At 42.9% G+C, this 26,783-nt stretch overlaps 1 protein-coding gene and 1 long non-coding RNA gene across 11 annotated transcripts; one reads left to right on the forward strand and one right to left on the reverse strand.

Moving 5' to 3' along the window:
* The first annotated feature begins 418 nt into the window (after positions 1 to 418).
* LOC123998838 lies at positions 419 to 6,929 on the forward strand. 10 transcript variants are annotated; one of them, XR_006832353.1, is made up of 8 exons: positions 461 to 511; positions 2,921 to 2,997; positions 3,145 to 3,272; positions 3,369 to 3,487; positions 3,560 to 3,683; positions 3,964 to 4,052; positions 4,170 to 4,510; positions 4,640 to 6,929. It is a non-coding gene; the product is annotated as an uncharacterized LOC123998838 (long non-coding RNA). The 10 variants fall into 10 exon arrangements; XR_006832354.1 differs by having other exon boundaries at positions 473 to 507; XR_006832355.1 differs by lacking the exon at positions 461 to 511 and adding an exon at positions 2,062 to 2,076.
* Positions 6,930 to 7,448: 519 nt separating this feature from the next.
* On the reverse strand, positions 7,449 to 25,192 carry LOC123998856 (transgelin-2-like). Its single transcript, XM_046304062.1, has 5 exons — positions 25,005 to 25,192; positions 8,755 to 8,942; positions 8,500 to 8,671; positions 8,160 to 8,262; positions 7,449 to 8,025 (listed from the first exon to the last, which is right to left on the reverse strand). The coding sequence occupies exons 2-5, from the start codon at positions 8,932 to 8,934 to the stop codon at positions 7,872 to 7,874; spliced, it is 609 nt and encodes a 202-aa protein (XP_046160018.1). The 5' UTR covers positions 8,935 to 8,942; positions 25,005 to 25,192; the 3' UTR covers positions 7,449 to 7,871.
* Between the last annotated feature and the right edge of the window lie 1,591 nt (positions 25,193 to 26,783).

The raw sequence follows: 26,783 nt of genomic DNA on the forward strand, positions 1-26,783 counted from the left end.
AACCAGTGAAGAACAAACGCCATTGTAAATACAACCTATATTTATCTTGATTTATCTTCCCTTTTGTACTTTTCCCCTTTCATACTACTATCTGCACATCATTACAACACTGTATATAGACATAATATAAGATTTGAAATGTATTTATTATTTTGGAACTGTAATGTTTACTGTAAATGTGTCATTGTTTATTTCACTTTTGTTTATTACCTATTTCACTTACTTTGGCAATGTAAACATATGTTTCCCATGCCAATAAAGCCGCTTAAATTGAATTGAGGGTGTGGAGTGGGAGGGAGGGCCGGAAGGTGTGTGTGTGTGTGTGTGTGTGTGTGTGTGTGTGTGTGTGTGTGTGTGTGTGTGTGTGTGTGTGTGTGTGTGTGTGTGTGTGTGTGTGTGTGTGTGTGTGTGTGTGTGTGTGTGTGTGTGTGTTCTACAGTTATTGGCTGAGTCACGTGAGCGAGAAGGAGAGCAGCGAGCACGCACGTTGGCTACTTTTTACCATTTGTAGGTAGGCTATTTACATTGTCATTATGGAGACACCTATTTCCTAAAACATTTATATTAAACATATTAATACTCTAGAACTGATGCACAGTTGGGGCGGCAGCGTAGCCTAGTGGTTAGAGCGTTGGACTAGTAACCGAAAGGTAACGGAGCTGACAAGGTACAAAATCTGTCGTTCTCCCCCTGAACAAGACAGTTAACCCACTGTTCCTAGGCCGTCATTGACAATAAGAATTTGTTCTTAACTGACTTGCCTAGTTAAATTAAGATAAAATAAAACATCAATAAATAATGTAGACAAAGCAGTGGAAATAGACTTTGGGCGCACCACCGGAGAACATTACATATATCCCCCCACGGGGGTTTAAACTGCATTATAATGTTGACCGCTTAAAGAAAACGGTATCAAGCGAAGTTCTTTATGCATGCTCATTTCTCGCGTTTATGGCTTTCGAGTGGAAATTTTTAATGGAAATTATGGAACTCCCTCGCGTGGTTATTTTTTTCTTTTTTTAAGTCCTCAATGACACTGGCATTAGGCTAAATGTGGAGTATTTTACATTTGCCTCTGTTGGCGATCAAGTAGCCAGTTTATTGTTGTTTTAGCCTACCATTTGATAAATATGTTGAAATGATATCACTGGAGTCATAGCAAATCAATTTGTGCCACTTGCGTAGCCTACCTGGAGCTGGCAAAGTAATTTAATAAATAGCCTATAACTTCAGTTTATTGTTGTTGTAGCCTTATTGCTTAAACAAGTTAAATCGACACCAATTGAATGCTCTGGCGAGTTTAATAAGGGCGCCATGTAATAGCTTGCAATAATTATTATTTTGAGGAAACTCGAATTTAGCTTCTAACGTCGTTATTATGATATTCCTTCTTAATTGGCTCGATAACGTTATGGATACGTTAGGTCTTTATTGAAAATATACGGCAACTCTTCTCTTGCTGTGACAAAAACAAATTGGGCTAGGTGTCAGGCCTTTTGTGCGGGTTTTGAATGGTCATTGGGTACATTTGTTTTTAGCTTGACCTGGCAACCCTGCTCTGCATTGTTACAACATTTGGGAGGCACATGGCGATGTGGTACAGAGCTAGACTTGTCCTCTACACGTTTCTGGAGGCTTCACACCCTTCATATGGAGCCTCCGACCACATTCTAGTCTACGCAATCGATTAGTTTACTGAGATGGGCGCAAATATACAGTACTAGTCAAAAGTTTGGACACACCTACTCATATTTAAGGTCGAGAGCCATGCGTCCTCCGAAACACAACCCAACCAAGCCGGACTGCTACTTGACACAAGGGCTACTTAACCCGGAAGCCAGCCGTACCAATGTGTCGGAGGAAACACGCACAGTGGCGACCGTGTCAGCATGCACTGCGCCCGGCCCGCAACAGGAGTCGCTAGTGCGCGATGGGACAAGGACATCCCTGCCTGCCAAACCCTCCCCTAACCCGGACGACGCTGGGCTAATTGTGTGCCGCCCCATGGGTCTCCCGGTCGCGGCCAGCTGCGACAGAGCCTGGACTCGAACCCAGAATCTCTAGTAGCATAACCATGTAAATACGTGCACAATTATTTTTAAATTTTACCTTTATTTAACCGGGCAAGTCAGTTAAGAACAAATTCTTATTGTCAATGACGGCCTAGGAACAGTGGGTTAACTGCCTGTTCAGGGGCAGAACGACAGATTTGTACCTTGTCAGCCCAGGGGTTTGACTTTGCAACTTTCCGGTTATTAGTCCAACACTCTAACCACTAGGCTACCCTGCCGCCCCAGGGAATACTGATTGGCTGACTGATATGACAAAACATGTATTTTTATTGCTCTAATTACGTTGGTAACTAGTTTATAATAGCAATAAGGCACCTTTGGGGTTTGTGGTATATGCTCAATATATCCTTGCTAAGGGCTGTATCCAGGCACTCGGAGATGCGTCGTGCATAAGAACAGCCCGTAGCCGTGGTATATTGGCCATATACCACATCCCCTTGGGTATTATTGCTTAAATACAATAAACATCCCGAAGAGAGAAGATTGTCGTGGACCTTCTCGCTTTATCACCAGTTGATTTTGGCGGGCTTTTAAGACTGCTCCTAGAACATGACAACACAACTAGCTGGAATTCTCAGTGTATTTTACTGGACTAATTAGGCTGTCAATATTTCGGGACAGTGGATTTGAGTTGAATAGTCTGCTGTAGTTTGGGATCTGCTTCAAGTAATATCAGACAAGTTGTGGTCATGATCCAATATTTTCATAATATACTTTGAAATTAGCATTGCAGGTGTGTTGGTGAAAATGTTTGTAGTCATCCTTATATAATGTGTCATGATTGAAATACAAATGTAATGCTTTTTCATCCATGTTTGGAGTTATCTTCTACCATTAACTGCTTTCAGACCTCGTCATGCTGATCATGGTGAACGAAAATATGTGAAGATCATTGACCTGACACTTTAAAATCTTTTGATTGGGGGTATAGTTTTAATTTGTGATTGGAAATAAATGTTTTGTTTTCATACCAGTCAATCTGATTACTCTTACCATTACGATTGCAGTTCTATTTGTAGGTTGTTTTAATGTTTGTCACAGTTTTCCTGAAATTTGAGATCCCATTTACTAGTTTCAGAGGCAAAGCTGTGTGATGGGTCTGGAACTGAAGTTGATTATATTATATATTATATTATGAGGAGGTGGTGACACGGCCAGACCTTGGTGTTTTCAAGCTCACGCTGACCAATGATGCTAAAGGTATGTGCTGGTTTTCAAGTCTTGGTTACTTGTGGCATCACTTTCAATATAACCATACATTTGACATGCCTGTATTGACATCTTTGTGTATTTAAGATGTCTCTGGCAGTACTGTGATGGGTGGTTCAGACCATGAGTCAGTTGATACGATCATATTGAGCGGGGATGGAAGCCCCTCACGAAAGCGTCAAAGATATGATGACGAAGCAAAACATGTACGTTTGTAATTCATTCTTCCATTCAAGTGGCATCAAATGGATTTTTCACTGCTGTTTTTTTTATACAAGTAATAGAGAGCATACTGAAGAAAAAGCCTGGTGGAGAGGTTGTCATCAAGGAATACTCCAAAACTGACTGCACCAGACTAAAGAGGATCAACATTCTTGTTTCGGCGATGACGGCGACTCATGGGTAAGTTTAAAGGAAGGATTCATAATGAAAATTGTTGAGCATTACTTGCTCCCATATCTGCTGAATGTCAAAAATGACTACTGTATTAGTGTCTCAGTCACATAATTGGTTAGGCTACTGCTGACCATCCACTGCTATTGGTAGAATATTTTTCTTGTATCAAACTCGATGGGCATGATACTGAATCAAAAAATCACTCCTAATATTAAGCTGACTGGGGACCAATGCTGCTTGTGGAGATTCTGATTGCCGCCTAAACATAACATTATATTCTTGTCAGGCCATCATCACCGCGTGAGAGAAACATTTGTACAAGGCATCATCTCCTTGTCCCTATACCTAAAGGATTCCTACACAACAAATGGATATGTAAGTATACATTACAACTGATAAAGGGCATCTGCTTTTAATTCGTCTATCTGAGCAAATGGGACTTGATTATTTGTTTTTTCTTTCAAGATTAGTAACCATGTTAATTTTCTTAAGGAACATTACTACGACCCTAATAGTGGAGAAGGGTACCTTCAGAGGAATTCAGAGGAATTTGAGGAATTCAGAGGAATTTGGCTTCATCAGAGAAACGGCCCACTCAACTATACTCTGGAGGGCCAACTGCTTAGAGGGAGTCCAGTCCATCCACTTTGGCTACCCTGAGGGAAGACCAGTGCAGAGAGGCCATTTATCTTATGAAGCATTCTTCTGATGAAGAAACAGTCAAAACAGAAGATGAAATTGACCTTTGAGTACAGGAAGATGACCTACGACCCGAGTAAATGCTCCACCATCCTAACCGAATTTCCACGCTTTCTTGATGTGAAGGGTTTGATGTGAGTTTAATGTCCAGATGCCAGTTCAGTTTGACCAGTAATAGTAGTTCAATGAATGTGTAGGCTGGGGATTTACACAAACTCTGTTTTGGAGGTTAAAGTGGAATGTTTTTGTCTTATTTGTTTCAGATTGAACATGATTTTGTGCTGCTGTTTGGAGAAGGAACATCAGTCAAGTTTTTGGAGAGGTGGCCAACTACATTCAAGCAAAATATCATCCTTCTAAGCAAGACCCTAAGCAAGGCAGAATCTGCAGTTGATGAGGGAGCTGAGGGATGAGGGAGCTGACACGAATGCTGATGGTTACCGAAACACCACTTCATGATACATTATCCCCGTTGTATGCGCTAAGAGGCAAAACATAATTTCTTTAAAAAGCAACTGAAGAGTTTTAAGAATTTCACTATGACCTTAGCCAAGAAACAACAAAATGTCATGGCATATAATTGGGAAACGTTCAGCCAGGGTAGACTAGCTATCAGCCAGGGTAGACTAGCTATCAGCCAGGGTAGACTAACTATAGGTCCAGGAAAGATGTCAAGGCTCAATGACCTGAATGAAAGCCAAGAGATTGCTACCAAGTTGAATGTCTCAGTGCACACAAATGTTTTGTCAGTTAAATGGGTTAAGCACCATGGTACAGAATATCGTCTTGATTTGGCCATATGTGGTGAAGTAGTCATTGAAGTGCCAGTATTTTACAAAAGTAAGGCTATTGTTCTGAAAGAGGAAAATGATTTTTTGGTTAGGTCAGCTCTTGAAATCTTATGTTTTGTTGATCATTTGCATGCATTTGAAGTTGTTTTGAAGCCAAGTCCACCATGCAAGGTATTTCATATAAATGACATCATGTACCACAAACCTTTTGATTTGCTCATGTCAAATGGAGCAAGGGATTCTTTTGACTACATTGTCCCCACCTGTCACTTGATAACAGTTTAAGCCAGGGCTGATACTTATGGTTAGGTTGTGAAAAACATATTTGTTTTGAATGTAAATGTTAGCATTTTCCAACAAACCTATTGATTTGCTCATGTTATATGGAGCAAGGGATTCTTTTGACTAGATTCTACTCTCACTTGATAACAGTTTAAGCCAGGGCTGGGACTTATGGTTTGGTCATAATGAACATATTTTAATCTTGAAACAGCTTTGATTGAGTTTATTGTGAAATTCCTAGTGCCTTTATAACATCTAATTTCCATTTACATGGGAGAAGAGTAAATACATTAACACTGAATAGAGTAAACACATTTTTACTCTAATACTCGAATAGTGTCAATTTAACACTTAAAGTGTTGAATACCTCAGTGTTCATTTTGATCAACACCGGCCAGTGTAGTGCAGTGTTAACTTTCTGCACTCTGTGTTAAAACACTAGAAATGTAACACTTTGATCAGTGTACTTTTTACTCTGTGTAGAGTGGGACCATATGTACTCGCTGACAGTGTTAAATTGAACACTTAAAGTGTTGATTTAACACTTTCAAATTTACTGTGTAGGTAGACACCAACACCATAATAGGGAGGAGACTGCTGGTTCATAAATGTGACCTGAACAACATTTGAAAACCGTACCCCTTCAATACAATGGTTTAAAATACATGGGGGGTTCATAGGTGCTCTGCTGTGATAGGCTAAAATAAATGCTGTTTAGTGATCACCAGAGAGGAGAAAGGAAGGAGGGGAGGCAGGAAGGAAGATATGAGATGCACTGACTGCTTTGCTTTCTGTTTGCTGTTTCCCTGGTGACCAAGCCATATCTGATGATGTCATGGCTGCGAGGGTGTGTGAGAGACGCTGATATCGTAAATACTGTCCTTAACTAGGTCATAATATAAGCTTCCTACACCACTCCCAGACCCCTCCCTCTTCAAGTAGAGACTTATCAACATACACTTCCCACCTTTTTAAAATCCTAACTCCTTACAGCTGTACAAGACCCCACCATAGTGCCCTCCGTATGAACTGAGGCAGGAGCGTGAGGCCAGTGTAAATGTTGCTGACTTGACAGAGAGCCAGGAGAAGCCAGTCTTCAGAACTTTGCCGCAGTCAGAGAAAGCATCAGGACATGTTTCCGTTTTTCAGGAATAAAGTATTTTCAAACTAGCTCGTTTACCATTAAAAACAAATGTGGGGACTCCATTCAGGTGTCTTTTTACCCCTGCTACGTTAGGTTAGTTCACACAAACGTTACATTCAACCACAGCTAGAGGGAAATCAGTCAGACCGTTATGCCTCGTGTTCCGATGGTAAACATGTCAAAACATGTTAAAGTGTGTATATTTTGGCTGTAAACAAGGTGTCTACGAGGGCAGTGTCATTCCATTCAGGGGTTACATGGTTTTAGTGGGTAGGCTGTCATTGTAAATAAGAACATTCTTGACTTGCCTAGTTAAAGGTGAAATAAAATAAAAATCCTTTACCATTGTATTGTGATTAATGGATTAATTAGTTTAGTCAGACAGCTCCCTCATTTTTAGCTGCAAGTTGATCCAGTTACTGTTTGTGGGATCTCCAGCCATGTCAGAGTTGATGACTCACTTGTTTTGCTTGTCAGAGTAGGTGAGACCATTCCCCTCACTTGAGTTGTCTGTATGCCATCTATGAATGAAAAGTGATACCTCTCCCTGGTGTGAGCAGTCCTTTTCAGGTAATGTTCTGATTCCAGACACTGTACCCCAGTGGTGAGAGCACTATCACACTCCTACATCTCACCCTAGAAGTCTCCCCATAGCCATTGTCCCCCCCCCAGCCAGTTACTGCCTAACCTCATATTGAGCAGTTCAGTGGGCACTCAAGCTGAACAAACAGTTGCCAGGCGAGAGAGGTGTCACACCTCCACTGGATCCCTCGGGAGGTTTCTTGTTCTGTCCCTGCCTGTTAAACTAACCTTATACTGGCACTCAATATCAATAAGACATTAAACACAGAATAATTTAAAATTAAACTGAACTTTATTTCATAATCAATATATAATATACAAAAATACTGAGCTCTGGAAAGGACACCTTACTGCATCTTTCCCATTATCGCAGCATATTCTAGCAACATCTTTTCCCAACGTATTACCAAACGGAGTGCAGTTTAAGCAGTATCTAAATGGACCGTTTCCCATTGCTATGTCACCGTGTCCATTGTTCAACATTTTTAACAAAACATGATTGTACAGACTTTGGTCACCATGTTTCGTTATGATCGTGTGCATCTGTGCAGTGAGTAGGAGTTCTTTGGTCCAGTTCGGTCTTGGAAGTTCAGGTCGCTCCTGTTTGTTCAAGTTAAGACATAGCGTTTCAGTCTTAAGTGATTGGCTGAGAAAGGGAGCGTACTCAGGTGTAGGGTGACTGAGCGTCGTCATGTTTTAGGGGTTGTTGTTCAGGATCTGCCTAGGTCGCCCGTATCCAGTCATGCCAGCCTGAGATGCCCCCTTGTTGGTGCCCATCTGCAGGCCGATGACACTCCTTCCCTCATTCAGCTGGTCCTCTGAGAACTCGCGTTTGTTCTCCACTGACTTCCTGCACAGACAAAGTCATGTCCATCATTTTAAGCAAATGTTACCCTTTACCTAAATGGGAGTATGCAGAGAACTACGAGCTCCGAAAACGACAGTACTGTTTCTACAGAGAAAAGGACAGAGGCGATAACTTACTTATGGAACCAGTTGGGGTCACCGCGGTAAGTCCCATCGTCCCTGGTGACAGCCAGACTTCCCAGGGTCATCAGGGTCCTCTGGACAGCAGCCAGGTCTTTCCCTACAGACAATTAATACACAGTACTGCACATCAGATATGTTTAATAAGTTCAGCTACTGTATAGCAGAACAGTGCATGTAGCATTCATGACTAGACCGGGTGACTAAGCAACGATAACATTTTTAAACATATCCATCTGTATAGCATGCTAGTTGAGCCGAGAAGTGATGTGTATGACATGACATGACATGTAATATGTGTGTGTGTGTACAGCTGATCGCAGCTGGCTGGACGTACCCTCCCAGAGGTCAACTGTCTGGAACATGTCAGTCTTGGTGATACCATACTTCTCAGCTGCATTAAGGAATTGTGAGATTTGCTCCATCTGTTTGAAGGCCATGCCTGAGCTCTGGATCTTCCTGATGGGCTTGTTCCCACTGGACAAGCTGTTGATCAGTTCACACAGCACCTGAAGAGAGCGAGAGGTGTGAGAAATGTACTACCTGTGCAAGACTGTCTTAGATTTTGTCTCCCAGTCACACAGGCACTCACACATCCGTCCTTGAGCCAGTTCTGCCAGCCGGTCTTGCCTGCCTCAGGTTGGCCCACTCCAGCGCCGCACTGGGCAATGATCCACTCAGTCAACCTCTCTTCCAGATCCTGGTCATACTTCTTATCGATTTTATTCTGTACCTCACGGCTCAGACCGTAGGAGGGACCTTTGTTTGCCATTGCTGTTCCTACAGGGAGAGTGATATAGTTTCAGATAAGGCAAGCAAACATTGGTTTGTTCTGTTGCATACTGTATTGACCATCTATAAATTTAAGTTGCATAGAAGCTAACCAAAGTATAGAAAACAGTGAAAGAGCTGGCTTAACCCTTAAGGCTTTAAAATCAAATATTTAAAAATTCAAAGGCATCATATGTATTTTATCCATAACTACATTGGCAGCTTAAAACTGTGGCTCACCTAGGTTAAAGGACATCCTACTGACAAATATTTGGGCACACCTATTTAAAATGGCAGGCGACCTAATTACCAGGGTTAAAAATCAGCTGTCAATTAGCCCCATAATTAGAGTTTGGCTAAGAGAAACAATTAAACACGGGTGTGATCATTAGTCCAAGAGTTTCTAATGGACAAATTCAGGTAGGTCCCGCCCAGTTTAGTTCAATTTGCTTCTGTTTAAGAAACGTTTTGCAACATAATTGACTTAATGAATACACCCCACATAAACACAATTTACTGTAGAGGTTTGAGATGATGTATAAGTAAACTTAGAACCGTTGGGTGGTGTTTACTCAGGCAGCTCAATTCTGATCTTTTCTTCTTTGTAATTGGGTTAGGCGGATCACATCCAACTTTTAAGGTGAATTCACCGCCATCTGCTATACTGGAGTGTGAGGCCAGTCATAGCCTACGTACATGAAATTCTCTTCATTACTCCTGTTCGTTTAATTAAGTAAAATAGAACACTAGACATCACTTCCCTCCCCCACTACGCCACCCCAGCCCCATCCAACTTCTCTAACCCTTTTACACAATCTCTCCCTATCTTCATCATACAGCTCACAAAATATCAACACAATGCTCCACCGTTTCCTCATGCCTCACTATCAACCACAATGTGGATTCTGATATTTCTTCCACTAATTGGTCTTTTGACCGATCAGATCAGCTCTAAAATGATCTGATTTGAAATGATCTGATGTAATTGGTCAAAAGACCAGTTTGGCTGCATTTACACAGGCAGCTCAATTATGATGTTTTTCACTTAATGGGCTCAAATCAGATCAGCTCTGAAAAATATCTGATGCGATTTCGGTCAAAATTGGGGTGCCTGTGTAAATGCAGCCTTAGTGGAAAAAATATCAGAATTGGGCTGATTGAATTAATAAATACACAAAAAAAATCTATACTTTGAGTTAATATGATGAATCAGAATGTCTGTAGGTGAGGAGCCTCTTCCTCACATAGAAAATTCCATGAATACTGTGATAGATTGTCCATATGTGTAACAGCAGCAGCTTAACTCTTTCTCGTTTTGTCTTGGCTCAACAGACCCACTTAATAGACGGAACAGTGCTCACATTCATGTCCCTGGCCTGTCTAAGCCCTCCAAACTGGCAATGCGTCAACACAAGTACAGTAGGTCCGCAAATGTGACTGCAGTCCTATGATATAGATCTGAACTCTGATCTGATCTTGAGTTCGGGTTCAGAACTTATAACAGAGAGCATAAATGCCTCCCAACTTGAAGAATACTATGCCAGGGGGCAGTGGTGTAAAGTACTTAAATATAAATACTTTAAGTACTACTTAAGTTGTTTTTTGCGGTATCTGTACTTTACTTTACCCTTTATATTTTTGCCAACCTTTCCTTCACTACATGTCTGGGATAGGGTTTGGCCTGGGGTAGGCCGTCATTGTAAAAAAATATTTTTTTCTTAACTGACTTGCCTAGTTAAACAATGGTTAAATAAATAAAACAATGTACTTTTTACTCCATACATCTTCCCTGATACCCAAAAGTACTCGTTACATTTTGACAGGAAAATGGTCCAATTCACACACTGATCAAGAGAACATCACTGGTCATTGCAACTGGCTCTGATCTGGCGGACTCACTAAACACAAATGCTTTGTTTGTAAAGTATGTCTGAGTGTTGGAGTGTGCCCCTGGCTATCCGTTAAACTGTTTGGTTTGCATAATATGAGAAATTTGAAATGATTTATACTTTTACTTTTGTACTTATGTATATTTAAAACCAAATACCTTTAGACTTTTACTCAAGTAGTATTTTACTGGGTGACATTTACTTTTACTTGAGTCATTTTCTATTAAGTATCTTTACTTTTGCTCAAGCATGACAATTGAGTATTTTTTCCACCACTGCCAGGGGGGCACATGTAGATCAGAGCATGCAAATGGACAAATGGACCACCAGATGGAGACTTCAGATTTAGACCCAATTCTTGCACAGTACAATCAAAAAGTCTCAACACCTGTGCTGCGATCTTGAACCATAACTATCACAGAACCTCTCAGAGCTGGGGGTCAAAGGTTGATGTCATCTCTCTGTGAGCCTGCTGCTCTCATTGACTTCTAGCTGCTTCCTGTCCTCCTCCACAGCCACACTCTGCTGTCTACATCCTGTTTGGCATAGTCCTCCCAGCTGGCTCTCTGTCACGTCCTTCCTTTCTCACTGAGGTAGCTGTTAGAGTAAACTTTTACAGACCTGCTCACACTCTTCTGTGTATTAGAGCCCATCAAAGTCCCCTGCAAGTGGAAAACCATATGGCCCAATGTATAATATGCAATGTAAGTAAATGCACAGGGAATTATGCCAGCTAGATGAGATTGTTGGGACAAATGTATACATCCAAAATTACCTTATGATCTTACTGTATGAGTCCAAGTCTGGCATAGTGAATATTTCCCCCTAACAGGACATTGCTCAGAAGCCACTCAACATGTACCGCACTGACACAAATAACTGAGGATTGGTTGAAAAAAATGATAATAAGATTGTGGGAGCTGTACTGTTAGATTTCAGTGCAGCCTTTGATATTATTGACCATAACCGGTTGTTGAAAAAACGTGTTGTGGTTTTTCAACCTCAGCTCTGAATCCACGATATGGTAATCTGATCGAACTCAGAGGGTTTTCTTTAATGGAAGCTTTTCTAATGTCAAACATGTAAAGTGTGGTGTACCTCAGGGCAGCTCTCTAGGCCTTCTACTCTTTTCTATTTTGACCAATGACCTGCCACTGGCATTAAACAAAGCATGTGTGTCCATGTATGCTGATGATTCAACCATATACGCATCAGCAACCACAGCTAATGAAGTCACTGAAACCCTTAACAAAGAAATGCAGTCTGTGGCCAGTAATAAACTGGTCCTGAATATCTCTAAAACAAAGAGCGTTGTATTTGGTACAAGACCTCAGCTGAAGCTGGTAATGAATGGTGTGGTTGTTGAACAAGTTGAGGAAACTAAATTACTTGGCATTACCTTAGCTTGTAAACTGTCATGGTCAAAACATACAGATTCAATGGTTGTAAAGATGGGGAGAGGTCTGGCGGTAATAAAGAGGTGCCCTGCTTTTTTGACACCACACTCCGAAAAGTAAGTTTTGCAGGCTCTAGTTTTGTCTAATCTTGATTGTTGGCCAGTCTTGTGGTCCAGTGCCGCAAGGAAAGAGTTAAGCCGCAACTGGCCCAGAACAGAGCGACACGTTTTGCTCTTAATTGTAATCAGAGGGCTGACATAAATACTTTGCATGCCAGTCTCTCTTGGCTAGAGTTGAGGAGAGACTGACTGCATCACTTTTACTTTTTATAAGAAACCCCGTTGTTGAAAATCCCAAATTTTGTTTGCATAGTCAACTTACACACAGCTCTGACACACACACTTGTCCCGCCAGTCATGCCACCAGGGGTCTTTCACAGTCCCCAAATCCAGAACAAATTCAAGAAAACTTACAGTATTATATAGAACCCTTATTGCATGGAACTTCCTTCCATCTCATATTGCTCAAATAAACAGTCAACCCGTTTTTTAACTGATAAAGCAACACCTCGTGGCACAACGTCTCTCCCCTTTTTGACCTAGATAGTTTGTGTGTATGTATTGATATCTACTTGTGCCTTTACATTTTTTTATGTAGTTCTGTCCTTGAGCTGTTCTTGTCTAGCCAGCTATTGTCGTTCTTTTAACGCAACGTAACGTAATCAACACTGCTAGCTAGCCAGCTATCCCCCGAATAGCAGCACTGTCGAAACTATTACACTCAACGGAACGACTTGATTAGTGTAGTGTCAACAACGCAGCCACTGCCAGCTAGCCTACAAAGTCAACAACGCAGCCACTGCCAGCTAGCCTACTTCAGCAGTACTGTATCATTTTAATCATTTTAGTCAATAAGATTCTTGCTAAAGAACATTGAGACGTGTAGTCCACTTGTCATTCCAATCTCCTTTGCATTAAGCCTCTTCTGTAGCCTGTCAACTATGTGTCTGTCTATCCCTGTTCTCTCCTCTCTGCACAGACCATACAAACAGCTAATCTGAATCTGGTTCCAGGTCTCCGGTAGCCTCTGAACTGCCGATCTGCGGCCAACAAGGCAGAGTTCATCTCAGCCTATGCCTCCCTCCAGTCCCTCGACTTCTTGGCACTGACGGAAACATGGATCACCACAGACAACACTGCTACTCCTACTGCTCTCTCTTCGTCCGCCCACGTGTTCTAGCACACCCCAAGAGCTTCTGGTCAAACGGGGTGGTGGCACCGGGATCCTCATCTCTCCCAAATTCACTCTTTCTCCCCTTACCCATCAGTCTATCGCCTCCTTTGAATTCCATGCTGTCACAGTTACCAGCCCTTTCAGAACATCCTTATCATTTATCGCCCTCTAGGTTCCCTCGGAGATCAATGAGCTTGATGCCTTGATGCTCCTTTCCTGAGTACCTCTCACAGTTCTGGGCGACTTTAACCTCCCCACGTCTACCTTCGACTCATTCCTCTCTGCCTCCTTTCCACTCCTCTCCTCTTTTGACCTCACCCTCTCACCTTCCCCCTACTCACAAGGCAGGCAATACGCTCGACCTCATCTTTACTAGATGCTGTTCTTCCACTAACCTCATTGCAACTCCCCTCCAAGTCTCCGACCACTACCTTGTATCCTTTTCCCTCTCGCTCTCATCCAACACCTCCCACACTGCCCCTACTTGGTATCGCGCCGTCCCAACCTTCGCTCTCTCTCCCCCGCTACTCTCTCCTCTTCCATCCTATCATCTCTTCCCTCTGCTCAAACCTTCTCCAACCTATCTCCTGATTCTGCCTCCTCAACCCTCCTCTCCTCCTTCTCTGCATTCTTTGACTCTCTATGTCCCCTATCCTCCAGGCCGGCTCGGTCCTCCCCTCCCGCTCCGTCTTCATTGCGAGCTCACAGAACAGGGCTCCGGGCAGCAAATGGAGGAAAACTGCCTCCTGCGGACCTGGCATCCTTTCACTCCCTCCTCTCTACATTTTCCTCCTCTGTCTCTGCTGCTAAAGCCACTTTCTACCACTCTAAATTCCAAGCATCTGCCTCTAACCCTAGGAAGCTCTTTGCCACCTTCTCATCCCTCCTGAATCCTCCCCCCCCCCTCCTCCCTCTCTGCAGATGACTTCAGAAAAGAAGGTCGAGACATCCGATCCTCGTTTGCTAAGTCAAACGACACCGCTGGTTCTGCTCACACTGCCCTACCCTGTGCTCTGACCTCTTTCTCCCCTCTCTCTCCAGATGAAATCTCGCGTCTTATGACGGGCCCAACAACCTGCCCGCTTGACCCTATCCCCTCCTCTCTTCTCCAGACCATTTCCGGAGACCTTCTCCCTTACCTCACCTCGCTCATCAACTCATCCCTGTCCGTCTGGCTCGTCCCTTCCGTCTTCAAGAGAGCGAGAGTTGCACCCCTTCTGAAAAAACCTTCGATCCCTCCGATGTCAACAACTACAGACCAGTACCCCTTCTTTCTTTTCTCTCCAAAACTCTTGAACGTGCCGTCCTTGGCCAGCTCTCCCGCTATCTCTCTCTGAATGACCTTCTTGATCCAAATCAGTCAGGTTTCAAGACTAGTCATTCAACTGAGACTGCTCTCCTCTGTATCACGGAGGCGCTCCGCACTGCTAAAGCTAACTCTCTCTCCTCTGCTCTCATCCTTCTAGACCTATGTTTGATACTGTGAACCATCAGATCCTCCTCTCCAAGTTGGGCATCTCCGGCGCGGCCCACGCTTGGATTGCGTCCTACCTGACACGCGCTCCTACCAGGTGGCGTGGCGAGAATCTGTCTCCTCACCACGCGCTCTCACCACTGGTGTCCCCCAGGGCTCTGTTCTAGGCCCTCTCCTATTCTCGCTATACACCAAGTCACTTGGCTCTGTCATAACCTCACATGGTCTCTCCTATCATTGCTCAGACCACACAATTAATCTTCTCCTTTCCCCCTTCTGATGACCAGGTGGCAAATCTCTGCATGTCTGGCAGATATATCAGTGTGGATGACGGATCACCACCTCAAGCTGAACCTCGGCAAGACGGAGCTGCTCTTCCTCCCGGGGAAGGACTGCCCGTTCCATGATCTCGCCATCACGGTTGACAACTCCATTGTGTCCTCCTCCCAGAGCGCTAAGAACCTTGGCGTGATCCTGGACAACACCCTGTCGTTCTCAACCAACATCAAGGCGGTGGCCCGTTCCTTAGGTTCATGCTCTACAACATCCGCAGAGTACGACCCTGCCTCACACAGGAAGCGGCGCAGGTCCTAATCCAGGCATTTGTCATCTCCCGTCTGGATTACTGCAACTCGCTGTTGGCTGGGCTCCCTGCCTGTGCCATTAAACCCCTACAACTCATCCAGAACGCTGCAGCCCGTCTGGTTCAACCTTCCCAAGTTCTCTCACGTCACCCTGCTCCTCCGCTCTCTCCACTGGCTTCCAGTTGAAGCTCGTCAATCCACTACAAGACCATGGTGCTTGCCTAAGCTGTGAGGGGAACGGCACCTCAGTACCTCCAGGCTCTGATCAGGCCCTACACCCAAACAAGGGCACTGCGTTCATCCACCTCTGGCCTGCTCACCTCCCTACCACTGAGGAAGTACAGTTCCCGCTCAGCCCAGTCAAAACTGTTCGCTGCTCTGGCCCCCCCAATGGTGGAACAAACTCCCTCACGACGCCAGGACAGCGGAGTCAATCACCACCTTCCGGAGACACCTGAAACCCCACCTCTTTAAGGAATACCTAGGATAGGATAAAGTAATCCTTCTCACCCCCCTCCCCTTAATAGATTTAGATGCACTATTGTAAAGTGGCTGTTCCACTGGATGTTATAAGGTGAATGCACCAATTTGTAAGTCGCTCTGGATAAGAGCGTCTGCTAAATGACTTAAATGTAAATGTAAATGTAAATGTCTATTGATGTTCTGTATTATGTCATTCTGTATTATGTTTTATGTTTTGTGTGGACCCTAGGAAAAGTAGCTGCTGCTTTTGCAACAGCTAATGGGGATACTAATAAAATACCAAATACCATGTTGCTGCATGGTGAGTAAGATAAAATATTATAAGTAGGAGCTAGAATTAACAGCAACATGCTCCTCTCCTCTTTACGGGTGACTCAAAAGTCTACATTCAGGTATCAGTTAAAAATCCACATTGATTCATGTTATTGCAATAGTCATGTGTTTGGAAAAGAGGTGGAGGAACTGCTTGTGTACATGCGTCAATGTCTGTGTTGTAATCTGTAATGTAATTTTTGGAATACCAAATCTCAGTAACGTAATCTGATTACTTCCAGTTACTTTCCCCATAAGAGGCATTAGAAGAAGACAAAAAGGAAGATGCTTGGACCTTCTTTTTTTTTCAGTGGTATTGTTAACAAACACTCCCCCACAAAGTAAATTAGAATTAAAAACAGGTTCAGCCCCTGGTTCGACAATGATCTTGCAGAGTTACTCCACCTCAGGAATTGCATTTGACGAAAGGCTCGGCACACAGATACTCAGGTTGACTGGCTATCGTTCAGGTAAATGAGAAATAAGTGCACTCAGGCTATCCAGAAGGCCAAAGTTAGTTAAGGAGCAGTTCTCTCTCTGTGGGTCTAACCCCAAGACATTCTGGAAAATGGTTAAAGACCAGGAGAATAAACCTTCTTCCTCACAGCTGCCCATGTCTCTTAATGTTTAGGATGTGGTTGTTACTGACAAGAAGCACATGGCTGAGCTCTTTAATCACCACTTCATTAAGTCAGGATTCCTATTTGACTCAGCCATGCCTCCTTGCCCGTCCAACATTTCCTCATCTCCCACCCCTTCTAATGCGACTATCCCTGATGCTTCTCCCTCTTTTTCCACTGCCACGCTACAAAGTTTCTCCCTGCAGGCAGTCACTGAGTCCGAGGTGCGAAAGGAGCTCCTTAAACCTGACCCCAAAAAACTATCTGGGTGAGATGGTTTAGACCCTTTCTTCTTTAAGGTTGCTGACCTTATCATCACCAAGCCTATCTCCGACCTTTTTAACCTGTCTCTCCTTTCTGGGGAGGTTCCCATTGCTTGGAAGGCAGCCACGGTTCATCCTTTATTTAAAAGGGGAGATTAAGCTGATCCTAACTGGGCCCATTTCTATTTTGCCCTGTTTATCAAAAGTGTTGGAAAAACCTGTCAATAATCAACTGTCTGGCTTTCTTGATCTCTATAGTATTCTCTCGGGTATGCAATCTGGTTTCCACTTAGGTTATGAATGTGTCACTGCATCCTTAAAGGTCACCATTGCAACCTTAAAGGTCACCAAGGTCACCAATGATGTCACCATTCCCCTTGATTCTAAGCAATATTGGGTAGCTATTTTTATTTACTTGGCCAAAGCTTTTGACACGGTAGACCATTCCATTCTTGTGGGTTGGCTAAGGAGTATTGGTGTCTCTAAGAGGTCTTTGGGCTGGTTTTCTAACTACCTCTATCAAAGAGTGCAGTGTATAAAGTCAGAAAATCGGCTGTCTCAGCCACTGCCTGTCACCAAGGGAGTTCCCCAAGGCTCAATCCCCAAACTCTTCTCAATTTACATCAACAACATAGCTCAGGCAGTAGGAAGCTCTCTCATCCATTTATATGCAGATGATACACTCTTATACTCAGCTGGCCCCTCCTCAGATTTTGTGTTAAATGCTCTACAACAAAGCTTTCTTAGTGTCCAACAAGCTTTATCTACCCTTAACCTTGTTCTGAACACCTCCAAAACAAAGGTCATGTGGTTTGGTAAGAAGAATGCCCCTCTCCCCACAGGTGTGATTACTACCTCTGAGGGTTTAGAGCTTGAGGTAGTCACCTCATACAAATACTTGGGAGTATGGTTATACGGTGCTCTGTCCTTCTCTCAGCACATATCAAAGCTGCAGGCTAAAGTTAAATCTCGACTTGGTTTTCTCTACCGTAATCGCTCCTCTTTCACCCCAGCTGCCAAACTAACCCTGATTCAGATGACCATCCTACCCATGCTAGATTACAGAGACATCATTTATAGATTGGCAGGTAAGGGTGCTCTCGAGCGGCTAGATGTTCTTTACCATTCAGACATCAGGTTTGCCACCAATGCTCCTTATAGGACACATCACTGCACTCCATACTCCTCTGTAAACTGGTCATCTCTGTACACTCGTCGCAAGACCCACTGGTTGATGTTTATTTATAAAACCCTCTTAGGCCTCACTTCCCCCTCTCTGAGATATCTACTGCAGCCCTCATTCTCCACATACAACAGTCACATTCTGTTGAAGGTCCCCAAAGTACACATATCCCTGGGTCGCTCCTCTTTTCAGTTCACTGCAGCTAGCGACTGGAACGAGCTGCAAAAAACACTCAAACTGGACAGTTTTATCTCCATCTCTTCATTCAAAGACTCAACCATGGACACTCTTACTGACGGTTGTGGCTGCTTTGTGTGATGTATTGCTGTCTACCTTCTTGCCCTTTGTGCTGTTGTCTGTGCTCAATAATGTTTGTACACTGTTTTGTGCTGCTACCATGTTGTGTGCTACCATGTTGTTTTTATGTTGCTACCATGCTGTGTTGTCATATGTTGCTGCCTTGCTGTGTTGTTGTCTTAGGTCTCTCTTTATGTAGCGTTGTCTCTCTTGTTGTGATGTGTGTTTTGTCCTATATTTACATTGTATTTATTTAATTTTTTTAAATCATAGCCCCCGTCCCCTCAGGAGGCCTTTTGCCTTTTGGTAGGCCGCCACTGTAAATAAGAATTTGTTCTTAACTGACTTGCCTAGTTAAATAAAGGTAAACATAAAAAGAAAAAAGCCTTTGAATGTCATTGAGAAAATAGAAAGGTCTCAATGTATTTTTTCACAAACATCCTTTCTGAATCGAGAAGTAATCCAAGAAGTAATAATGATCGAGTTTTTCAAAAGTCTCGTGTCGGATTACAATAATTTTGCTGGTAACGTTACGTAACTGATTACATTAAAAATGTCATCAGATTACATGTAATCAGTTACTGCCCAACCTTGCGCATGCGACACACACACGCAGACAGATAGATTGTGTCTAGAATAGAATCCAAGATGGCGATTCAGATTTGCCATGCTTGCATAGTATTTTTGCGATCCATTGTGTTATAATTCTGTTTTGGCCCGGCAACACGTACTTCAATTCTTTCTCAGAGGGTTTTTGTCAATGTTTCTCAATATGCATGGTTGCGTGCACTGCTATGTTTGTGTCAGTTGTTAGCACTTGTTTATGTTGTTCAGCTCTAACACAGAGAATGCTTTACTTCCTAAACCTAATACATCAACTGTCATCCAGTAGTGAATGACTCCTAGACCAGAGCTATTAGAGCTACTGTAATACATCATAGTTCCATGTCAGTATCTTTCCTCACCCACAGCAGAGCAGACTACAGTTCTTACTACATATGTTATATGGAATGTGGCGGAGGGACCTGTTGTTCTCTATCTGCCAGCCAAGTTATTGTAGGGGAGAGTGGGGTAAATTGAGCCAAAGAGATAAGTTGAGTCACCCGTGTTTCTAGGAAATCAAACACAAAATTAATCATTTGACCAAATATTTAGGAAGAGGTCATCATTTCATGGAGTCTGTGAACTAAGAAACCACATGGAAAAAGCAAGTTAGGTCCAAAAAAAACTGATTTTCAAGTCAAATGAATTTATTATGTTAAAGGTTTTATGATGCTTGTATCTAAACCAAAGTAGATCAAGGCTCTGCATCTGTCCTCATGCTCCTAGACCTTAGTGCTGCTTTTGATACCATCGATCACCACATTCTTTTGGAGAGATTGGAAACCCAAATTGGTCTACACGGACAAGTTCTCGCCTGGTTTAGATCTTAACTGTCGGAAAGTTATCAGTTTGTCTCTGTGAATGGTTTGTCCTCTGACAAATCAACTATAAATTTCGGTGTTCCTCAAGGTTCCATTTTAGGACCACTATTGTTTTCACTATATATTTTACCTCTTGGGGATGTCATTCGAAAACATAATGTTAACTTTCACTGCTATGCGGATGACACACAGCTGTACATTTCAATGAAACATGGTGAAGCCCCAAAATTGCCCTCGCTGGAAGTCTGTGTTTCAGACATAAGGAAGTGGATGGCTGCAAACTTTCTACTTTTAAACTCGGACAAAACAGAGATGCTTGTTCTAGGTCCCAAGAAAGAGATCTTCTGTTGAATCCGACAATCAATCTTAGTGGTTGTACAGTTGTCTCAAATAAAATTGTGAAGGACCTCGGCGTTACTGTGGACCCTGATCTCTCTTTTGACGAACATATCACAGACAGGTTTCAAGGACAGCTTTTTTCCATCTACGTAACGTTGCAAAAATCAGAAACTTTTTGTCCGAAAATAATGCAGAACAATTCATTTTTGTTACTTCTAGGTTAGACTACTGCAAAGCTCTACTTTCCGGCTACCCGGATAAAGCACTAAATAAACTTCAGTTAGTGCTAAATAGGCTGTTAGAATCCTGACTAGAACCAAAAAATTGGATCATATTACTCCAGTGCTAGCCTTCCTACACTATCTTCCTGTTAAGGCAAGGGCTGATTACAAGGTTTTACTGCTAACCTACAAAGCATTACATGGGCTTGCTACAAAGCATTACCTGGGCTTGCTCCTACCTATCTCTCTGATTTGGTCCTGCCGTACATACCTAGACGTACGCTACGGTCACAAGACGCAGGCCTCCTAATTGTCCCTAGAATTTCTCAGCAAACAGCTGGAGGCAGGGCTTTCTCCTATAGAGCTAAATTGTTATGGAATGGTCTGCCTACCCACGTCTTTACTGAAGACTCATCTCTTCAGTGGGCCATATGATTGAGTGTAGTCTGGCCCAGGAGTGTGCAGGTGAACGGAAAGTCTCTGGAGCAACGAACCGCCCATGCTGTTTCTGCCTGGCCGGTTCCACTGTGATTCTCTGCCTCTAACCCTATTACAAGGGCTGAGTTTTTAAAAATGTTAACTATTCAAGTCAGTTAAGAACAAATTCTTATTTTCAATGACGGCCTAGGAACAGTGGGTTAACTGCCTGCTCAGGGGCAGAACAACAGATTTGAACCTTGTCAGCTCGGGGATATGAACTTGCAACCTTTCGGGTTACTAGTCCAATGCGCTAACCACTAGGCTACCCTGGCTTACTGGTGCTCTTTCATGCCGTCCCTAGGAAGGGGTGTCACTTGAGTGGGTTGAGTCACTGATGTGATCTTCCTGTTTGGGTTGGCACCCCCCCTTGGCTTGTGCTGTGGCAGAGATCTTTGTGGGCTATACTCGGCCTTGTCTCAGGATGGTAAGTTGGTGGTTGAAGATATCCCTCTAGTGGTGTGGGGGCTGTGCTTTGGCAAAGTGGGTGGGGTTATATCCTTCCTGTTTGGCCCTGTCCGGGGGTATCATCGGATGGGGCCACAGTGTCTCCTGACGCCTCCTGTCTCAGCCTCCAGTATTTATGCTGCAGTAGTTTATGTGTCAGGGGGGCTAGGGTCAGTTTGTTATATCTGGAGTACTTCTCCTGTCTTATCCGGTGTCCTGTGTGAATTTAAGTATGCTCTCTCTAATTTTCTCTTTCTTTCTCTCTCTCGGAGGACCTGAGCCCTAGGACCATGCCTCAGGACTACCTGGCATGATGACTCCTTGCTGTCCCCAGTCCACCTGGCCATGCTGCTGCTCCAGTTTAAACTGTTCTGCCTGCGGCTATGGAATCCTGACCTGTTCACCGGACGTGCTACCTGTCCCAGACCTGCTGTTTTCAACTCTCTAGAGACAGCAGGAGTGGTAGAGATACTCTTAATGATCGGCTATGAAAAGCCAACTGACATTTACTCCTGAGGTGCTGACTTGCTGCACCCTCGACAACTACTGTGATTATTATTATTTGACCATGCTGGTCATTTATGAACATTTGAACATCTTGGCCATGTTCTGTTATAATCTCCACCCGGCACAGCCAGAAGAGGACTGGCCACCCCTCATAGCCTGGTTCCTCTCTAGGTTTCTTCCTAGGTTTTGTCCTTTCTAGGGAGTTTTTCCTAGCCACCGTGCTTCTACACCTGCATTGCTTGCTGTTTGGGGTTTTAGGCTGGGTTTCTGTACAGCACTTTGAGATATCAGCTGATGTACGAAGGGCTTTATAAATTCATTTGATTTGATTTAGCCTATTTGAAAAGTGTTTTAAAAAGTACAAAGTGTTTGTTAGGTGTTAAGCCTGTGTTAAAATATGCTTAAAATGATAAACAGACAAAAAGCAATTGGGATTGAGTTGAATTGTCTTTGGGAAATAAAGATATACATGGTTTTAAAAAGGTAACGATAATATTTCATTCAGTACAGAAATTTGTAAGCGACATAACTTACCCTGTCCTGCAGTTCAACTTACCCCATACCGGTGTAAGTTGTGCCAAGTGACCAGTTTTTTGGGGACAAACTATGTTTTCAAAATTGTAATGTTTACATGAATTCTCATTATTTCCAGGGCTACACAACATCCTGAAATATATGTAGATATCTTGGTTAGAAGAAAATACTATATTTACCTTGAAGGAGTGATGCTGAATGTAAAAAAAATGGCTCAACTTACCCCACTCTCCTCTGTCACAACCAGAAACAGTTTGTAACAACAACCCTTGTAAAAACCATCATAAATACCAGATTTTGCTCTAACCAATCTGAAGGGCTGTTTTATAATCTGAGGATCTGCCTCCAAGCACTGTTAGCATGCCCAGAGAGAATCCCCACCTCAGTACAGAGCACATCACTGGCTGGATCAGGCCTTATCTGAACATGGAGGCTCTTGATTGGGTATATGAGGACTGTTATGGGTCAACAAGGGACAGGGGCCATAAGATCACTACATATATTACACTAACCTTTCCCAACCTCACTCTAGCCTTATATCAAGTGTCTAACGGGCTCGATAAACTGTGAAAAAACTTAGGTTAAACCTGTCTGTGTGCTGCGTCACAGAACCGAATACATCCATGTGTGATTGAGAGTTTATAGATCTGTTTACTGCCCTTTTCCCCAGGAATGGAACAGGGGAAGGAGGAGGGGGGATAAGCATAGTCTACTATTGTATTTAAATGTTTTATTAAGTTTGTATTTATTCATGGGATCCCACTGAGACCAGGGTCTCATTTACAATGGTGCGCTGAGGAATACAAATAAAATAAACTGCAAGTTCCAGAATCAACACTTCAGCTTCAAATACCACAAATACAATTATTTGTATTAAATCCGAACAGTTGCAATTCTCCTTCAATTTCATTCAACATTAAAGTCCTAAACTGCCCTAGAGGCAGTTAACCATCCCTGTGAACAGGTTTGGTATGTCATATTTTTGTATTTCAACAGTGAAGTGAGGAAGGTCGGAAGCTTGTGTAGTAGAGCTTGTGTAAACAAAAGTAGTGGAGTAGTGAAGGGATCTACGGGACGTCAACGAGGACCAGCCAACTGTTTGATACAGGAGGCAGTGATGCGTATTAAAACTGTCACCTGTGATAAAGCAAAGGGCGCTTTGGTCGACGATATCCGAAGGTTTAAGATTAGTGGCTGCTGCATTCCGATAAATGATGTCACCATAGTCAAGAACTGGTAGGAAAGTTGACTGTACAATCTGCTTCCTGCTGTTTAGGAAGAGGCATGATCTATTTCTATAAAATAAGCCTACTTTAATCTCAGTTTCTTGCTAGCACATCCCTATGTTTTTACATGACAAATTATTGTCAATCCAAAAACCCTGATATGTATAGGAGTGAACCTGCTTGATGTGCATGGAGGGGAAGGAGTGGGGCAGGATAGACCTGTTGGCTCCTGACAGCTGCTCTTCTGAGGATCAGGCCTGCTGCTACAGGTCCAGACCAGATCTCCCTTAATCAGCCTGTAAAGCCATCTTGACTTCCTATTACCCAATATGTGCTCTGTGCCCTCACTAATACATGACTAATTTTCTATTGTTACAGATTACATTATTACAGAGATGTGAAACAGCGTGTGATAGATACTGGGGTTACTTCACAAAATATCCATCATGCAGTGTTCCGAAAGCAAATGGTCCATGTAAATGTAAAAGTCTCTCTGGGCAGAGTGAAGAGAGAATGGAGCCTTACAGAGAGACTTTTAGGAAAACCTAAAAGCCACAGCGTCATTCATTGAGGCTTCTTAACATTTTATGAAATTAATAAATTAGTTACATGCCATGCAGTGACTGAGTGTGAGAGGGCAGGTGTGTGTGTGTGTTTAGTGTGTGTGTGTGTTTTTGTGTGTGTGTGTAATTAAGAGACTGAATATAAAATAGGTCAGGTTATCCCCCATGTCAATTTGTCTACACCCTTTTCGCCCTCACTCATCCATGTTAACCTAAAAGATACTTTTCTAAACAATAGAACACTGTCAGTAGCAACTTTCCAGGCATGCCAGAGAAACTACTAGACACCATTTTTACACTGTCTGACACACCAGGGCACAGTTTTTCAGAAAGTATCTATTCGGATCGATTATTGGATAGGATTAAGTGCAAAGAAATAAATAGAACGAGAGTCCCCATTCAAGTCAATGATTTGTCCATTATATTAATTAGATTTCTATACGTTTCATCCTAACCAATAGTCGAATTCCAGATAGATAACTTTTGAAAAACTTGGCACTGGAAATTCAACCGTATGAATAACAGGTAGAGCCTGATAGTAACAAAGTGCACTCTGACAGAGAAAAAGGTGTTAAGAAGTAGCCAGGCATGTACTTACAGTGTTTAGTTGGGAGCAGCGGTAGTTGTTGAGATAAGTTCAGGTGGCTTCGGACCTGTGTTTCTGTGAGCTGGTGTGAAAGAGTTCCTCTCTTCCCCTTTACAACAGAGTACAGAGTCTGCTCTCAGGGAGTGCCAGCTTAAAAAGAACAAACACGCTCTCTGAAATTACTTCACCACAAGAGAAAAAGCAAGTGAGAGAGAGAGGGGAGGAGAGGAAAGGAAAGAAGGGGAGGGAGGAAACCACAGCCTTAAAAGGATATGGGCTTTTTTCCTCTCGATTTTTCTAGAGCTTCTAGTCTTCTTATTTCATTCTATGACACACCCTTTTTTTCTTTCTCTCTTTATCCCCCTGTAAGTGTATCTCCTTATTTGGGAGCAGGACAGAGAGAATGAGGAACCACTGCCAAAGGGCTTGGTTTGGTCAGGAATTCTCCAAATATCTTCCTCTACCACTTTGTCTAGAGAACATAAGGAGGGACCCACTGGGCGCAGACGTCAATTCAACGTCTATTCCATGTTGGTTCAATGTAATTTCACTGAAATTACGTGGAAAGAACGTTGATTCAACCAGTGCGTGCTCTGTGGGGAGGGAGAGAGGGAGGGCGAAAGTAGAGAGTACGATGGTTTAAGGGGACCAGGGGGAGGGAGATGCTTTCAGTAATTAGAGAGGATAAGGAAGGAGGCACTGCTATAGGGAAGTTGAATTTATTGCCTCTATATTAATTGTCTGTTTTTGGTTATTTATTACGTTGTTTGTTTTACAAACATTCAAATAAAATGTCTGGGAGCCATGAAATCACTTTTGTTCCATGAGATAAGTACAGTAAGATAAGTATGTGAGGGCATGAGTGAATGAGAGGAAGTAGAATGCAAGTGCGTCAGCCAAAGTGCAAGTAATGCTGATTTGTTTTGCTTTGTTGGGTGTTCAGTTAAATTCCTCATCCTTTTTTGTTTTTTACATTTTCCTCTTGGCTCTAAAGAACATACACCCCCTCGCATATAAACACACCCATGCTAATGGTACATGACATCATTACATTGACAGCAAAAGCGGGGCATGCCATAGCTTGAGAGGCCATTGAGGTTAAACATTGACATCACAGATGACATCACTGAGAGGAGTCAGCATTAGAATGAAGTAACTGTCTGACCCCAAAGGTCGTTCCAATGAAAGGCATTGGGTAATGTTGTATCAGTGTCATATTAGCCTCTAGGCTATTCTGTTTATAGGTGCCAGGTTGTGTTGTGTCTTTATTGTCAGTTGTTCTCCATCCAAGGGCACCAGACTGGACTCGTTACCCCTGGCAACAAGGATATCTCTTTAGCCACCAGACCTTGGGCTACTGAACTTGTAAACCTTAGACACACATAGCTATTGAATCTGCAGGGTTTAGTCTCCACTAAAGCACAACATGGTTTAATGTCCTAAACTGAATTGGTTCAATGAAAATGCCCAGCTAGAGGAGAGAAGCAAACCAGTTTGTGTGAACATGGTCAATTAACCTGTGAAACTGTGTGTGGTCCCAGAGCATACCAATGTGTGTATGAGACCTGAGTCAGGGAGAAGATAGTGAACAGTCCTTTCACACACACAGTTCTTCTGAGCTGTTGGTAAAAGAGGGTTTCTGCAAGTTAATGATTCAGTTTAATGATGAACATTTTACACAGTATATCATAATAAATCACCACAACCTTTTAGCCTAAAAACACAGCAATCACTTTGGTGATGACTGTGAAACTAAACAATATTAATAGTCGAATTCTGCTTCAGTGAGAA

The sequence above is a fragment of the Oncorhynchus gorbuscha genome, linkage group LG16 (genome assembly GCF_021184085.1).
Source record: "Oncorhynchus gorbuscha isolate QuinsamMale2020 ecotype Even-year linkage group LG16, OgorEven_v1.0, whole genome shotgun sequence".
Classification (NCBI taxonomy): domain Eukaryota; kingdom Metazoa; phylum Chordata; class Actinopteri; order Salmoniformes; family Salmonidae; genus Oncorhynchus; species Oncorhynchus gorbuscha.